This window comes from Corapipo altera, unplaced genomic scaffold (genome assembly GCF_003945725.1).
Source record: "Corapipo altera isolate COAL_440 unplaced genomic scaffold, ASM394572v1 180, whole genome shotgun sequence".
Classification (NCBI taxonomy): Eukaryota; Metazoa; Chordata; class Aves; order Passeriformes; family Pipridae; genus Corapipo; species Corapipo altera.
In genome coordinates this window covers 246,884-264,949 of record NW_020884915.1, presented here as the reverse complement: position 1 = coordinate 264,949, position 18,066 = coordinate 246,884, and the positions used below count along the sequence as shown (strand labels likewise).

The 18,066-nt window shown below is 43.2% G+C and overlaps 1 protein-coding gene across 1 annotated transcript in view; it reads left to right on the top strand.

Moving 5' to 3' along the window:
- Window positions 1-18,066, top strand: part of INPP5A (inositol polyphosphate-5-phosphatase A) — a 147,290-nt gene that overhangs the window by 48,015 nt on the left and 81,209 nt on the right. The window contains exons 4-6 of the mRNA XM_027655260.1: window positions 3,038-3,101; window positions 6,664-6,767; window positions 14,383-14,435. Of these exons, the coding sequence (XP_027511061.1) occupies window positions 3,038-3,101; window positions 6,664-6,767; window positions 14,383-14,435 (221 nt within the window). The remainder of the gene's footprint in view (window positions 1-3,037; window positions 3,102-6,663; window positions 6,768-14,382; window positions 14,436-18,066) is intronic.

Genomic DNA, 18,066 nt, shown 5'->3' with positions numbered 1-18,066 from the left:
GGGCTGCAGTATTCCCAGAAGAAGGAATGAAGAGGGCTGCAGTATTCTCAGATCGGCTGATTCGCGCTGGCGAAGCCTCTGTAACTGAACAAGGAAGGGACAGTGCACAGCACAGCCACTGAGATTCCATTTGAGTAGAAGCACCTATTTACAGGTGGTGTAGAACTTGTGCTAACAGCAGAAGTCATCCATTTCAACAACCCTTAAAGTGGAACAAATAATAGCTTGCTTTCTTTGCATTTGAGATGTTTAAAAGTTGAACTCTTTGGGTGGTTTATAATCTGTAATGTGTTCCTGTGTTGTATCACTTAGATACTGTACATACTGCTGCTGCTGTATGTGCCACTGCTGCTTTTTCCAAAGGATATTGAAATTGTAAATAAGAAAATAAAGCAAGGTTCTACACTTTAAATTAATCTCATTTAACTGCATTGTTAAACTGGCATTTTATGAGAAATAAATTGAATTAACATAATCGTCTCAACAAAAGGGCCTAAGCATTAGGCCCTGGAAGGTTTTTTTATGTATATTTCATTGCATTAGGGCAGGGAATTATAAGTGCACTCCATCATTTTTACAAGTTCACATTTATGTACCTAAAGCTGATTAAGTCTATAACAATGCGGAAGATAGCGATAGCTGTAATTTCCATTCCATTATAGTTTTGATTCTTTTCAGTGGGGTGTTTGGAATTGCACAGTCCAAGGCTGTCTTAATGTTAGTGGTATCAGTTCCTGAAAATTGACAGAGTTACTTCATCACTGTCACAGATTCATTGTGCATGAGTAGCTGACACTGTGCTAGAAGTGCAAACTATCAAACCAAACTTTTGCTGCGTAAGTCTTCAAAATTAGTTTTTAAAATTGAGATTAAAGCTGTAAGAAGTCTAGCAATGAGCGAATTGTGACACTCAGAAAGGAAGTTGTAGCTTGAGGACGAGTGACAGTACTGTTTTTAATAGAATTATGACACCTAAATAAACCAAGTGTTAGAGCATCTGGATTCTTCGTGGTTTACTTGTTGGCTTACTTGGGTTTACTTACTTGGGTTTACTTGAAGGCTTACTTGTCGATATGTGACATGAGAAGCTTCAGAGTTCGTAATTCTGTCACCCAGATTTGTACCTGATTTGGACAGATCACTATTTCCAAATAATTAGTCTTTTTTACTTAGTCTCAGCTGTGGCATAGGGAATTCTGATGAGAATAAAGGGAAAAGTTTACCATGAAGGTGGTGAGACACTGAAGCAACAACTCAGGAGGAGAGGGAGGCTCCAGCCCAGGAGAGTTCTGAGTCTCCTCTCTGAGGAGACTGCATGGGGCAGGGCATGGACTGGAGGTACTTTGACAGCATGATCCTGCTGTCCTGCTTCGTGGGAAAAAGAAAAGCTCCCTTAAAAACAGCACTGAGATGTCACAGGTAGGCTGACTTGGCCACACGTTACTGACATAGCCCGAGTTCCCTTTCCAGGATCCCTTTTTCATTTGCTATTAAATTTTTCAGACTTGAGGCATTTGGGATGATACTTCCCAGATGCTTGCTGAGGCTCCTTTTTTTATTCTGAAGGCCTTGTTAGAAGGTGAAATAAAGCTGTATCTTTATACTGAGTACTTAAAGAGTATTATTATATAGCAAAGTGTTATCTTTATATATGTCAGATTTTGTCCTGTGCATTGAAGAAAGGGATGGACCAACTGGGAGTATCAGGTGGCAGTGCTTTTATCTTGTACCAGGATTTATTTTTTCCTGGCAGTGTGTCCTTGTTGCAGCACAGTTAACCTTGAGTCCTTCACAGGAGTGTCTCCTGCAGTTCCCTCTTCGCCTCCTCCATGTTATAAAAAAGAAACCCAAAGGCCCGAAGGAATCCGCCTGGGTCGCAGGGACGTGTACTCATCAATTAAACGTGTGACAGTGTTTTCTGTTGGATGGACTAATATGTCAAGGAGATGGGCAGGACCTCATGTTTGTGCTTTTGACAAATCAGCAAATGTTTAATCTCTGGATGTGCAACGTCTTATAAATAATGCAGCAGTCCCCGAGCCGAAGTGGAATGAAACTAAATCATCCTTTTTGGTTAATGCGTTGCTTCTTTTATTCTTCTCAGTAAGAGTTTATCTATGAGCAGGCTGCTTTTTTCTCGGCTTCTGTTGAGTGCATCAAGTATATTTGAAGGCTTATCAAGTTCTCATTTAAAATTTCTAAATTTTTTCATATTCCACTATAAGTCTGTTTACACTGCTTTTTTGTTTCTCGCTTGATTTTCATTTGCTCTCTTCTAACATGTAATTTTCCTCTCATTAACTGGAGGAAAGCAGTGTATGACATGACTGAGGAGAAGGCAAAGCAAGCAGCAAGCTCACTATACCTGTAAGTCCCATCATGACAAAACTCCCATGGCACAAACGGAGCCAGGAGGGGACTATTGGCCCGAGCACCCTGGGTTGGCATCTGTGGAGGGTCTTGGGAAAAGGGACATATGGAGAGAAGACTGGAGCAGGAAGGCAAAGGGTGTTGTCCCTGTTGAGGAACGTTTTCAGTCTCAGGGTAGGAAAAAACCATGTCAGGCTGCTGGGAGGTTGTGGAGCCTCTTCTGCAGAGGCTTGAGGTGCAAGTTGGAAAATGGAAAACTTTCTCTTGTTCCTGTACAACAGGCTCCAAAAGCTTTGGTTTTGCTCTGAAGTGAAGGAGATATTGTCATGTTTTTGTAACAGACCTGGGGGGCTGTGTTTGGGGCCTAGAAGGGCACCAGTTGGTGTCACCCATTGTGTCCATCCTTTTGGTGTTTAAATGTACACTGACTGTGGTGCCCTTACCGAGGTCGGTCAGCTGTTAAGGATCTTCTTTATAATGGTTGATGAAACTTCAGAGAAGCAACAAAGGAAATTAATATTTTTATAGATCTTAGAAAATTTAAACATGAATAAATTTCTTCTGTGCATTTTTCTTTTTCTAATTGAAAACCATGATATTCTTTTGAATTTAGTTAGCTGAAGTGGATATTTTTTTAATTTCATATTTTATTATTGTTTTATTACAGGCTCTAGGAAGTTTTTACTTTCTTCACGAATCTTTGAAAAACATCTACCAGTTTGATTTTAAAGGTAAGCGAAGGAGTTAAATGTTTTTAATAGACAATTTGGTTTATACATCAAGGCAGCTTTTCCATCCTCTTTTCTGATGGTGGTGCTTGGCAGTGTTTCCATGTTACACAGACTCCTGTATAATGCATGCAGGTCCCTTGGTGACAGGCGTTGCTTTTCTTACCTTTTATAGACCTCTTAGGAGAAGTCAATGGACCGGCCACAGGTTGCAAGCTGGAGCATTAATCATTCCCATGGACCCTTGGGTCCATAGTGGTCCCTGAGGGTTTCAGAACTCTGAATGGCCACAAGGTTCTTCCGTGTAGATCAGATACAGGACCAAGACCTTAACTGTCCTACAGCAATGGTCATTTTGCAAAGCAGATGAGGTAGATTTATGGCTTAAATTACTCAGGAGCAGAGCAGGTCAGTAGGAGGGTGGCATTGTTTTAACCCACATTGATCCTTCAGGTTGGAGGTCTTGCTACATCTCACAAGTTTAAAAGTAATGCAAGGTTATGTACATTAAATATTAAAAATATGATAGAAAATTATTGAATGCTTCCAGAGGTGAATATAGAAAGGATTATGTAAAATTTATGTTATTTCAGTTGAGAACTGTGTATATTTAATATAAAAATCTCCTGAGCTTCATTTAGCTCACTGAACTGAGCCACGTTAATACTTCATCTAGCATCCCATTAATTTGAGACACTGTTAAAATGGTGGTAACTATGGAGTGTTATAATTGTCTTAATTATATAGATTCATTATTTTTGTTCTCAGTAGAGACAGGTTCTTTCTGCTCATGTAATTGAGGGTACAGGGTCTTCCTGCCCTGAAATATTTGAACAGTAGTTCTGCATGTGTAGCTACTCAAGATTTAGCCAACATAAGTCGTCCTGTCACTACTGGTTTCAGTGCTGAAGGAACATTTTCATAATAACATCACAGAGTGATTTTGTCTCTGACAAACCATATGGGAACACTCCATAGTGAGGCTGGCACTCCAAAGAGGCTGTACCTGGGCTTTCTCCCAGACCAGAACCATTCTGCAGACACTCAGTAACGAGCTGTGCACACAGAGAACTGAACTGTGGACACTGGGGGACGCTGGGGGTCCCAGGTGTTGCCCAGGCCCTGGGTAGAACAGTCTGCTCTCCCTGCTGTGGCTGTTCATTCATTCTACCGTGTGAATGACTTTGTGTGCCAATAATCTGTGAACTGTCTGCACACCTGAGCCCACAGCTTCATCCCACCAGCACTGGAGGAGCAGCAGTTTCACTCTGAACTCCACTTGAAGGTTCCTCCTGCTGGTCACAGATGGGATTTGTCCTGCTCCAGCCACACCTGACAGGGAAATGGCAGCTGCTTCAGGAAAAGAGGAGCTTTTGGTATTTATTAATCATTAATTGGCAACATATTCACTACTGTGCAGCTTTTAAAAGGAAGTGTAAGAATTAAAAAGGGAAGTGAGAAAATGGAAGGAAAAAATGTAGGGGAAAAGAATCAATAGGAAAGCAGTAAGCAGATACTTGTTCCAGAAAATAAATACTTTAAATGGTCAGTGCTTCGTTTTGCTTTGCAAAACCTTAGCAGAGCTGGCTGGGATGGGAACCATTCACATAAAGATGGCTTTGGCCCAGGTATCATTTGGAAGGAAAAAACTCTTAATAAGAATCCAAGAAAATGGGTGAATCACTGTTGTAAGTCACCCACTGTTCTCATAACGTAGAGCAGAATCCATCTCCCAGTGTAGGGGTTGTAAAATATGACCGTGAAGGCTCCCATCTTTCAGGGGAAATGTAAAACTTGCCTCTTCTCGTCATGACTGTTGACGTTTTCACAGTGTGTTAAGCCTTTAAATCAGAAGAAAAATCTGAGTGGATACAAACATCCTCTGCACAAAAATCATTATGAAATTCTGGTTCTGCTCAAAAGCATGCAAAAAATAGATGTTAATACACAATTCAGTATTCCTAGAACATCACTGTGGCTTTTCAAAATTCACTGCACAGTTGGATGTGACTGAATACAGACTTTGGGGAAAAAAAAGATTGTCTCTGTTTTTCAGATCTCAGGAAGACGTATCTGAGTTTTAAAATGAGAATATCTTTCTCCTGCAGCCTCACGTATTATTTGCTACAGCATAGAGGTGTTGGACTGTTTTCACAGTGGTCAGAGGCCCAAAAGTTTGCTTACAATTTAAACCAGTGCCAAACTGTTTGTTCTGAAGGGCCATCCTCCAAAGAGGGGTTTTAGCCAGTTCTAGTTGACCACTTTGATTTACAAAAAGAATCTTGTTCTCTGGTGTGAAGTCAGAAATGAGTAGAGCTGTTTTTAGCTGGGGACAGGCTGTATTCCCCCTGCATTCACTGCTCAGCAGTCGTGTCAACGAGTCACTGGCTCACACGTAGTGTCAGTGCCAATGTGGATGATGGGGAAGTGCCTCTGTTTGCCTAGAGCTTCTTTTACCTTTTACTGAGGTTCTCCCAGCAGAAGCCTTCAGTCCTTACAATTCTGCCAAGTCTTCTCTGTATCCCAAATGACATCGGGATCTCTGCTGACACTGTTAAACTTGCTGGAAGAGGCACATCCATCCATGATCCACTGAGAATCAGAATATTTGTTCAGTTTTCCTGTAGGAGCCAGACCTCAGAGTGATTGGCACATAAAGAATGATACTTTTTTTCCCCCTAAGACACAGTGCTACATTACAGTAAATGCTTCATCAGATTATATAAAATACTTTATCTAGACAACTTTAACTGACAGGTTTTTGTACCGCTTGGTGTTTTCACCAGCTATCCAGTAGAACTGGACAATTGAGGGTTCTTGATAATAGTTGGAGTTTTTCTCCTGTACATTCCCAGTCAAACCTCAATCCAGTTGGGTAGGTCCAGTGTAATGGCAGCTGTACAACAGCTGCCCAGACTCCTGTGTCGGAGGAGTTTGTGGACTAAGTCAGGTTCTCACCTTAGACATGCCAGTACATTGCCCTGATCAGGAGAGAGACCAAGTACGAAGTGGATCAAGAAGCAGAACCTCTCATTCAGGAGCTGAGTAGGTCCATAGGAATCTGTGCAGTTTCTGTCTGTGATGAAGCCATTCATTAGAGACGTTGGAGAGTGATGTGCGTCACCGCTGAATCTCTTGTACAAAGCCAGCACCCATTCCAGCTGTAAATCCCCGTGCCAGCCTCATGTGCTGATGGCCCGAAAGGCATGATCTGAAGGACATGGGGGCTGCAGGGTCACAGAGCAGCTGGGGAGGGTTAAAGTGCAAGGGTGTGCAGAGACCAGGGTCATGATTAGGGCTCCAGCATTTTACAGGGCTCTGGATAGCAGAAAGGACAGTACCCGTAACTGTGTAGCTTTGAGGTATCTATTATAAGCAGGTGTGTTTATACCTGGTTTAGTGGTGTCTGGTTTTCCCCCAGAACAGTTCAGTGCTTGCACACTTTCGATTTACCCTGTTGATTTGCCAGCTGTTTTGCAGATGTCACTGCTTTGCCATTGAGTGCAGGAATTTGCTCAAAATGTTGAGGTTATGTATGTTAATTTTTTTTTTTCTCTCTTCCTAGCTAAGAAGTATAAAAAGGTTACTGGGAAAGAAATCTACTCTGACACTTTAGAAAGCACGCCCATGCTGGAAAAAGAGAAGTTTCCACAGGATTATTTCCCTGAGGTACGTCCGGTCCTGTGGAGCATTCCCAAATGCTGGGTTTGACTGTGATTTGCTTTGATTACTTGAGCAGCTCCTCTCAGTGACATAAATAAGCGTGTAATGGAGTCTTGGAGTTTTATTGGTTTGCCTGTCAGTTTCTTGACACCTGCAATACATGTTTTAAGTCATGGCATGGATGTACCAAATTCCAGTGGAACTCTTTGTATAGTAGGAAGTCCTTGTGAAGGGTAGAGACAGTGACGAAAAGACTCGTTTGTGCATTTAAACCCCAAGAGATGGCACACTGTGCCATGGCAGGGCTGTCTCAGGGGGCCCTGCTCCTTGGTAGGGTGCGTCCCACAGCCGTGGCTCTATGCACGTGGATTGGGATTGGGAAAAGGGAGCTCCTGTGTGGGCAAGAGTACATGTAACGTGGACACACACTGATGGTGTCCTCTGAGGCTGCCCTCAGACTCCCTCTTGTTCTCAGAAGAACTGGGGAGTGCTGCAGGTCTGAGGTTGAACGTCTTGTCAAAACCAGAAACACAAGCAGAGCTGAGGGATTTCTTCTATTGCACCTGCAAGTGCAGACCTTGCCTGTAATTCTTTTCTTTGATGTTTGCTTTAATTTTCTCATTTTTAACTTCTTAAGAACATCTAGAACATGAGTATTTAATGGTTAACATCTTCCTCAAGCCAAGTGAATAAATTTGTTGAATTCCTGTTACATTTGTGGATCAAACAGGCATGTTATTACTTTAATAAAAGGAAGAACTAAATAAACTTTTTAACTCAATTTAGAATTTGTAAATATACACACTTAGACATATTTACACAGTGCTTGTGGACTCGGCAGAGCATTGCATAAATAGTTACCAGGTTGATGGGGCGAAGATTGACTTTGATACTGAATTATTTATCTTTATATCTCTGTACTGGAAGGGAAACTACCTTTGGCATAATTTTGCTAAGGTTTTATCTCCTGTGAATAAACATTTTGAATACTTCTTTGAAGTTAAGTGTTACATCATTTGATGTAACTTCATTGAAATGAAGTGTTACGTCATTTTGAGGGCCCCTGAGGTGGTTCCTCAGATATTCATTCCTCCCCTTTCCAGAGGGAGCTGTAGCAGTGTCTGGGACTGGGAATGTGAGCAGGAGCCGAGTAGGACTGAGAGTGATGTGACTGCAGTGAGAGCACTGCACGGTGTGGTCAGTGCTGCCATCCCACCTCAGAGCACTAGGACAAGTTATGGATTCCTCGTTGATACCCAGGGAGAGTTATTTCCTCCCTTGTTTCACTGCTCGTTTCATCCTGAGACTGGCAAAGCTGTAACTTGTTCAGCATTGTTTATTATCCCTTTTACATCAATAATTCTTCACAGTCTCTTGGAGCAATAGTGGATTCTCAGGGCTTTCCCACACATTTTTGTGGAGCAGCAATTGTGTTCATTCCTTGTGGGTGCTCAGGAATCAGGTGTTCCCACATTTGCCTGAGCATCAGCAGCTTCTCCATTCGATACACCCTCCAGTGCTGCTTTTGGGACAAGCCTGTGGGGTCCAGAACCCAATGAGCAGCTAAATCCCTTTGGAGGCTCTGACACCTTCACGCTGGTCTCATTGTTCCAGTGCCTTAAATGACTGTTCTGAGCAGAAAGCACCATGTTCTGATTGTTGGGGATATTGCTTACCCTGGAGGAGGAATAAACAGGAAACCCACCAGTATGCACTATTAAGACATGAACAAATCCCTGAAGCACTTTGAATGTGAAGTTCTGTTCCTGCCCTCAGCACAATTGCTGGGAATGGTGTTGTAGCCAGGCAAATGGAACAGGCTGGGGGATTCACCCGAGCTGTTGCAGAGCTTTGCACAGAGGGAGAGGAAAGGGATGCAGGCTATCCAGGACTGCAATGGTGGGGACAGCAGCAGATCCCTCCTGCAGCTCTGTGACTTGCTGTGCTCACCTGTGACTGTGCTCACCTGGCTGCCCCTGGCATGGGCCAGCCCAGTGTATTTCCATGAGACCTGCAAAGCTAGAAAATAATTGCGGTGATATTCAGACTATGCTGTTTCTGTTGGAGACTGGAGACCAAAGAGCCTCTCAAACACACAGACACAGCAACAGCAAAAACCAACAGGGACATAGTTTGGTTCTCATACATGTTTCTATTTCTAAAGCTAAAATTAATCTTGTTATCACCCGTTTTCTTCCTAGACAAATGTTGATAATAACAATGCTAATTAAAAGGCCACTAAATGATGTGTATTTTGGAAATTTAAGTTGACCCAGCAGGACGCATGAGCAGTTTATCTACCTGAACATTGTATTGACATGTTCTCGTGTGTTTTAGCCAGACCTCACATATCACATTTGCAATTTTTTGTGTGAGAAATGGTTTAAGACTGATTTCTTTTCTTTTTATTACTGCTGCTTAAAGATGATCTAAAAGTAATTACAATGATTGAGTCATAATGCAATTCAAAATAATTACAGCCCACTGCATATAAAACTAACAAAACTTTCTGCCTTGATTTATGGGTCCTCTTGGCGAGGCATAAGCCTCAAATGATGCCTCTGGGAGCAACACTCCAGATAATGTTAGGCCATTTAAAAAAAAGCAGATTTGTGTAGTCTATCAGGCCTGAGTAATTTTTTTTTCCCATAGTGAGAAATTGGTTGTTATCATAGATCACAGATACTGCTCAAAGCTCTTATGAAAGATGAATTAATTTCACTAATGCTTTAATGCAAACCTTTCATGGAGGAGGCTGTATGGTGATAACCTTACTGCGGTCTCTCCTTTCTCAATGATGATTTATGTTGTCTTTTAGTAGATGAAACTGCCTGTATTCACAATCCATCTGCTGGCTAAAGGAATCCTATTAACAGAGGATCTGAGAAGGGACTTAATACTCTAAGGTGAAAGATGTGGTATCCCCTTTCTGGGACACGAAGTAGGAATTTTTTTCCTATTTTAAAATGTAGATCCCTCTCTGAGAGCATACAGATGACCTGTGTCATTTCCACCTGGTTTTATGCTGGCTTACAGATAGTGGAGCAGGTAGTGACTATTTGTTAAAGTAAAAATAAAGATTGTTGCTTTGAAATCTGCAACAAGAAGCAAATTTCTCTTTCCTCCTTCCCAAGCTATAGTTCTTCTATACATTCTGTTTTCAAAACTTTCTTCTTTCCAAATACTGTATTTGGAAATATTAAAGCACATCAGTGATCCAAAAATATGAAAGGCCTGTTGTTCAGCTGCAGTTCGTATCTGAGACTGAGGATGACATTTTTATATGGGAGATGTTGAAAGGTGCTCCAGCTCTTGGGCTGCATTGGGCCCAAAGCCTACAAACCTCTGCATTCCTCATGTTAAATAGACAAGTCATTAATAAGTGAATTATTTATGGAAGTTAAAGGAATTAAATAAATGTGTTCAGTTTATGAGTATCTAAAGGCATTTTGCAGATTGAAGTGGGGGAATATACCAGTTACACAGTAAAAGAAGTGTCATTTTATGGTACAGAGGCACAGGTGATGTTCTCCAGTAGGAGCTGCAGCTTCTTCACGGTCACCCATGCTGGCTTCACCTCAGGCCAGGTAAAAGGCACAAACCCTCATGGTTTTGTCCACCACTTGTTGCTTTTTGGCAATGACACAGACTGGAGCATTACACGGAACCACTGACTTCCAATAGTTACAAAAGCAACTGATCTAAGGAAAGAAAGGAAGTAATTTTGGGGTAGGAACTACATTCTGCATTGTTTTTGTGGTAAGTAGTCATAATACAGCTCATTTCCTGGCTAGTTGAACACTGAGTGTGTTGGGAGCACATGGAACACGGGTCCTGCATGAGGCTCTGAGGAGGAGGAGTTCTCACTGAGGCCATGAAGGCCTGTCAGTGCTGAGCATCGCTCGGTGCTGTCAGTGTTTGGCCAGTTCCTGCTCCAGGTTTCCCCTGGAGCAGTGGTGTTCCTTTAAGGAGCTGCAATTACACCACAGTCATCACCACTTTAATATGTCTTTCCTTCATGCCCTGCTTTGTATGGTTGAATAAACCCTTGCTGGGTCACTATTTAATTTGATATGGTCCCTCTCAGTAAAATGATGGAGAAAAGATGAATTAAGGCTCTGTGCTGGTCATTATCAATCATGGTTTGTGTGCATTACTTATTGCTCACAGTGCTTTTTGACATTAGCCCTCTCTAACCTCTCTCTTCATGTTAATGCTGTCTGGAGGTCCTTTCCTCCAATGTAGCAGGGGTTATTTATGTAGGTGGTGGTTCTGGGGGGTTTTAAAAGGTCAGCACGATCTCCTCAGAGACTCTATTCACAAAGGAAAGGCTGGCAGAATATAACTACCAGTTTTCAAATGGTGATTTTTAAAAAATATTTTTTTTTGTGCGGACTTCTGATAGTGAGGTATCAGAGCCTCCTTTACAGTGGTTATAATACATTGTTGGGAAGTGGCCTCTCAGATTTACCACTGCCCTTAAACTCATATTCACAGTGTGTGTGTGAGGAAACACCGAACTCTGGTGAGGAATTCTGTGTTTTACCATGTCACAAAATACAAATTGTGTTGCAAATACCTTTTCACTGGCTTGTGTTAGCATAGGCTTGTGTTAAACAGCCAGGCAGCAGTGCCAAGGGCTGGGCACACTGTGTGCTGGTACTTCTTGTCTTGGTGAGGTGTCAGGGATAGAACTAGAGTGGGGTCCTGTGGGTGCCTTGAATCAGATTTCACATTCCAGTCAGATTCCAGATGCTGCTGGAGAAGTGGATTAGGATTGACAACAGGACTTTGGGTCCCAGACACTTTGGTTACACAAAACCATAAAGTAGTTGTACGTGCATTAGCCTGTGGCAGCAGACAGGGCACATCCAAGGGAGAAGGGATCTGGCTGATGTCAGTGAGGCTCCCCCTGCCCTCCTGAAAGACTGGGAAAACACGTCACATCCATTGTCAGGAAGTGTCCCAGGTGGCATCTCCTCAGGCATGGAAAGCTGACAGAGCAAATCTTCCTGGATGACCAGTTGCATGGGGAAGGGGCATGCTGTGGATATTGTAGGCATTGACTCTAGCAAGGACTTCAAATGCAGTCTGTCACAGTGTCCTGGAAGCCCAGTTGGTGACACCAGCTGGGAAAGTTGGCCAGCCCCCAGGGTTATGGGGTGGTAACAAAGTGCAACTGGCAGCTTGTTGCCAGTGGTGTTCCTCAGGGGTCGATGCTGGGATTGTTACTATCCTACTCCTCTGTTACCAGCTTGGACAGCAGGATGGAGCACACACTCAGCTTGACTGTGCTCAGTCTGGGGAGCTGTCAGTGTGCTGGAGGGCAGGGATGCTGTGACAGGGACTCCAGCAGGCTGGAGGGAACCTCACGGAGTTCAGCAAAGACTAATGCCAAGCCGTGTCCCTGGGGCAGGATAACCTCACAAAGTGCTGCAGGCTGGAGGTGACTGTCCAGGAAACAGAGAAGGGCACAGATCTGACTGGACAAGTTGAAGATGTGCTTGGATGGAAGAGAAAGCCACTGGCATCCCAGGATGTGTTAGATCCCAGGAAGGAACTCCTCCATCAATTTGGCACTCCAAGGCCACATCACATTTACAGTGTCTTGTTTGGGAACCCCATACCAGGCAAACATGGACAGAGGGGAGCAAATGTAGCCGAGGCAACTCTGGGGCTAGAGCAGGGGATGTGGAAGGAGATGCCAGAGAGGCCATCTGTGCCACCAGGAGAGGGAGGGGACAGGTGCTTCTGGGTGTGCAGAAACAGGACAAGGGGCAGCAATCAGCAGTGGCAGTAAGGGAAAAGCTGACTAAATCTGGGAAAAGCTTTCACCATGAGGATAAACAGCAGAAGACAGGGCTAGACAGGCTGTGGAATTACTGTCCTTGGTGATGCTCAAAGCCCAAGTGGATGTGGCTCTAAGCAACATGGTCCTGTTGGTCCTTTTTTGGTGTTGCACCTTTTGAGTTACCTGTCATGTTGCCAAAGAGGAAAATAGCAAATGAAAAATGCCAGCTTGATCAAAGACATTATCTTGGGCCACATCATAGGCTTGGACTGCTTGATTTTTAGTTCTGTGTATTTTTCTTCAGTATTTAAAAGTTCGGTGTAGTTATTTTTAAGAAGGAAGTGACAGAGCTTCCTTTTTTCGATTGAGATTAAATTTGAGCCAGTTTTCAATGCTTTTAGCATTTAGCTTTCTTATTGGTTTGCTTTTGAATAAGTGTTGACATCTCAACTTGTAACTGTGCCCTCGTGATCATCACAGAAGAGACCTTACTGTGAAGAGACCTTACTGGATTGTGGGGTTTCTGGTTCAGCCATGGATCCTGTTAGGAAGGTTTGCAGTGTTTGCCTTCTAGTCCCCTGATTGACCAGGGCGAATGCAGGACGTGCAGAAGAGGCTATTTTTCACATTTTAAAAGAAAATATTTGTCATAAAGTAGATAATTATTCAAAATATAATTATTATTGTGGTGTATCTGGTTGGCCTTGGCTGCAGACGTTGTGCTTGTGCCTGAGGGGAGAGGGAGATGGGTCCCTGTTCACTGAGGGGTGGTCAGACCAGGCTGGATGGGGCTCTGAGCAACTTGGTCTAGTGAAAGGTGTCCCTGCCCATGGCAGGGGGTGGAATGAGGTGGGCTTTAAGGTCCCTTCCAACTCAAGCCATTCTGTGATTCTGTTTCTCATTCTAAGACAGCCCAGTTTGGGTTGATGGGGCCCCTCACTGTCTCAGCAGTGTGTGAGACTGAGGACTGTCAGTTCACAGAGGGGGAGAAAATACCCCTGGCCAGTGCCTCAGGGGTGGTAGCTCTGCCAGGGTGGGCTCTGCTGGGACTGGCACTTTATTCGCAATAAGGACTTGCAGTCATTTGCTACAAAATCATTGGCACCATTGTTTAGGCCTGTGTGGTGCACTATTTATTCTCAGAGCACATTAGCCTAGCCCAACATGCATTGTTTATAGGGAATAAATAGGACTCAGAATCATGTCTTCTTGTGGGAGGCTGTAATTTGTGGCAGTGGCTCAGGAGTGGTGCTGAAAAACCCCTTTTGCTGTATCATAAGTGCCATGTGTGGGCATGAGCTGATTTGTGGCTTTGTCACTGACAGTGCAGTTTTGATGGATGTAATGTTTTACCATTATTTAAATTCCCCTTAACTTTTATAGAAATATGGGGTGGGTTGGCTCAGCAGGAGAAATAGCTTTCTAGCAGATCTCATTCATTTTAATTTGATGTAAATCTCTGATGACATTTTACAGTTCAGGTAAAATTGCAAAGAGGACATTTGTGCATAGGCAGTAAGAATTTGCTGGTTTAGGCTAAGCATAAATACAGTTGTAAAGCTTTCCTGTTTGGTTATCTTTCATCTATAAACAAGTGCCAGGGCTTATATTAATTTTATACATGTTTATAAATGCTGCAGAACCAAAAATATAAATAATTCTGGGATTTATAAAAGACACAATATCTGTTTTCAAGGTACTTCAGTTTGTGTTCAGTGCTTCTTGGTTACAGTGTATGGATGAGCTCTGTTTTATTTTGTTCTCTGTGTCAGTATGTTTCACAGTAATCCTCTGCCTAAAGTGACTGGCTCTTCTTTGCATATTTTTCAGTGCAAGTGGTCCAGAAAAGGTTTCATTCGAACAAGATGGTGTATTACTGACTGGTAAGTTGCATCTTTAAGTTGTTTCTTATTGCATGTGTATTATATGTGGGTTTGTTAACAACTGCTTCAAAGGAGGTACTTCCACGTGTGGATTGGTCTGTTCCTAGAGCAGGTTGGTTCCAAACAGGTGCTTTATGATCAGTTGAACACACAGTGTTCAGTAATGCTGAAACAGGCTCCCCAGGGCAGTGGGCATAGCACCAAGCCTGACAGAGCTCAAGGAGCATTTGGATGATACTCTGGGGCACATGGTGTGACTCTTGGAGATAGTCCTGTGCAGGGCCAGGAGCTGGACTTGATCATCCTTTGGGTCTCTTCCTTCCAACTCCGCAGACTCTGTGATTCCTTAAGTTATGAAGACGTGTAACCAGATGTGGTATCTCTGCTCACACAGAGCATGAGGGTGGGACCAGTCGGGTCGGAGGAAGCTCCTGATGAGGAGAGGTCAGACATGTTGGTGCCTGTGAGCAGAGCCAGGAGTCAGTCCCAGTGTGGCCCCCAGTGTCCCCCACTGTGCTCTCACCACACCTGGTGCTGCCCAAGGTTGGCAGTGTCTCACCTGGGCCAGAGGGTGTGCAGCCGTCACCTCTGGGATCTCTGAGGAAAGAGCTTGTTCTCTAGGCACTCTTTAAATCCAGTTTCCACTGAAGTCAGTGGAGGGACTTGACCCTTAAGGCATGCAGCGTTTTTAAACCAATTCCTCCTGTATTGTTTTTACAGGAGCAGAATTATTTATTTGTTGTGTTCAGGTCAGGATTCCCATTTTAAGCCCAACGTACAATCTGTTCTGTGTGAGGTTGCTCATTTTCATCCTAGAGTGGAGTGAAGCAGCTGGCAGCCCAGTGCTCCCTGGTAGGGCTGTATGGAGGGGCACAGAGAGCAGACAGCACCTCTTACCTGTGCACTCAGGTGCTGAGCAACCACCCCACCAAGCTGGACCTGGTTATGTGGGATGTCACCTGGGTGCCATCAGAACAGAGCGAGTTCCTCATCAGATGTACTGTGCAAGTCTACAGAAGGATCAAACGTTTTGTGGTAGGGATCAGATAACATCGTGGAGATGTGGGGCTGAGGGGAGCAAAGAACCAGCAGAAGCAGAACAGCACTGTGGTTTTAGGGGCTGATTGCTGCCTTTGGAGGAGCAGTGCCCCCGAGTGCTAACAAGGGGTATATCTCAGAGGCTGTTTGACATCTGTGTTTGAAATTGCTGTCTTTAATACCAGTAAGAGTAGTAACAGTAATAATGTATATTGAGGGGGCAGCTGATTTTCAAAACACTATCCCTGAGGGAACCTGGAAGTCTTCCTTACCTTAAACCAAGGAGAGCTCAGTAAACTCACAGGTATTTGTTGATGTTACAGTCACATACATTTATGTGAACCTTCAATGCTTTTCCTTACTCCTGTGGTTGTTTCATGTCTTAAAATTGTAAGTTTGTGTTAATGTTCACACAGGCTGAATTTTGAGTGCTGAACAGTGTTCTTGCTTGTTGGCATAAGCATGTTTATTAGATTAAGCAGTTTGTGCAAACTGAAAAAGCAGCAGGTTTTCTCCTTTCGTAGACTTTTGACCCTGAAATTGGGCAGGCAGCTGTGGGATAACCTAGGTTCATGTTAATTTTTCAGATCCATGTGCAAGGCATGTGATTCCAGCAGTAGAGTTGTGCAGAAGTGGGTATTTAGCACCAGTCACTAATGTGGCCTTTGCTCTTGTATGATGACTTGTCCAGGTTCTGTCTCTCCTGTCCTCTTGGATTTCCTCTTTGCTGAAAAATAATGTGAATTTATCTTTAGGCCTTTCCAAGAAAAAAATGTCCTTCAGAGACAGATTTAAAGGCAGTGTTTTCTTGTGGGGGATACTATAAAAGGGCAGTCCTTGGAAGGAGCAGTCTGTAAGGGATGTTTGAATCAGATCCATACATGGTGCTTGTGCCTGCCTAGGGTGTGGGGCAGTGAGTGTTTTCCTGGTCTGTGATGAGCTGAGCCATGGTGGTAGTTCTGTGTCTGGAATAGTCTTATAATCTGTGATTATGATTCACAGGATCTAATGAGAAGTTTCTAATGAGAAGTTGAAGGGGCAAGTTACTGTGAACAATTTCTGGAGAATGAAAATCAAGTACTATACAGGGGGGTAGAAAATACACCTAATGAGGTCTGAGTATATAATGTGACTGTTCAGGGTGTGATGAGTGTTTGCACCCAGTCTCTGTGCACATGAACAAAGTTTTGGCCATTTTCATAATCATGACTTTTGATTAGTACACTTCTACATTCTAATAGGTCAATAGATATATATCCCAAACACTTGTTGTTAATACCTCTGTGTGAGTCCTTGAGGGGAACTGTGCATTTTCCCTGCCCAGGAAAATGTCATTATAGAATGTACCTCATGCCAAGAACACTGGATTCCCAAAGATCCAGAAAAGTGACCTTAACAGACTTCAGGGAACTGTCCTTTTTCCTCCTCAGTGATTCAGCGAGCTGCCCCAGTTGAGTTTCTCCGTGAATCCAGATTTTCACCTCCATTATTCTTCATTAACTTATCTTTAGTGTGGACAAAGAACTAAAGAATCTTGAGGCACTCCCAAGTTTTCACATTAATTAGAAATGGAAGAGAACTACGTAACTACGTGCACTTTCATTTTGACTTTTTTTTTTTTTTTACTATCTTGACTATAAGGGGGAGGTATTTGTTTCTATTCCAGTAATTCTCAGTGTTTTAATAGGTGCAAGATAGTGCCCTGAATGCGTTGCAGTCTTAAACACAGTTTGCATGCATAGTTCATATTTGGCAGAGAGAATGGAGTAGAGAATACACTTATAAAATTTAGGTAGGGCACCAACCTTGGGAATGTTTGCAAGTATATCAGAGGTCAGAATCAGCAACCACAATTGTTTTGATATTTTTGAGGAAGTAGTATTGGAAGATGAATGTCAGGGAAGTGCACAGCATTGCACTTTGAGAGGAGAATTCAAAAGCAGCAGTACAATTTGGGGAATAACTGACTCATTACCCCTGCTGTAGAAAAGGATCAAGGGAGAAAGAATTTAATATGGCTCATTATTATCTTACTGAGATGTGTTAATAGATAGATCCTGTGAAGGACACGAAGGGGAAAGATGTGGTAATTATTTACTTGAGTGCTGCCCAGGCCTGTGATAGAGTGCTCTGTCTGGCTTTGAGTGCTGTACTTTAGGTGCACTTGGAAAAAGGATAGGAGAGTCAGGAATGGTGGAAGTATTTGAGTAGGGAGTGAGAACACTTGGCTGGACGCACCAGGGAGACTGGGTGCTGTCTTGTCAGCCCTGCAGAAGAGGCGGAAATCAGTTTAATTTGCAGGAAAACAGGTAATATGATCAAAGTTTGAGTTTAAGGACAGGGAAATTGTAGGTGGAAGGTCTGTTATCAGTTTTAAGAACAAGCCAGCTTTAGGCACATGGAGATGGGTTATAGATACCTTCACACATGAAGCGAGCTGGTGACATGGGAACCTCCCTGTCCTTCAGGGATTCTTCCTGTTCATCCTTCAGCCAACAGGACTGGACATCTCAAGCCATCATGTTGTGTAATTCTGTATTTTGGTAGAAGTGTAGTGGTTCTACTTCCTCTTCAATGTGAGTTCAGTGGGCAG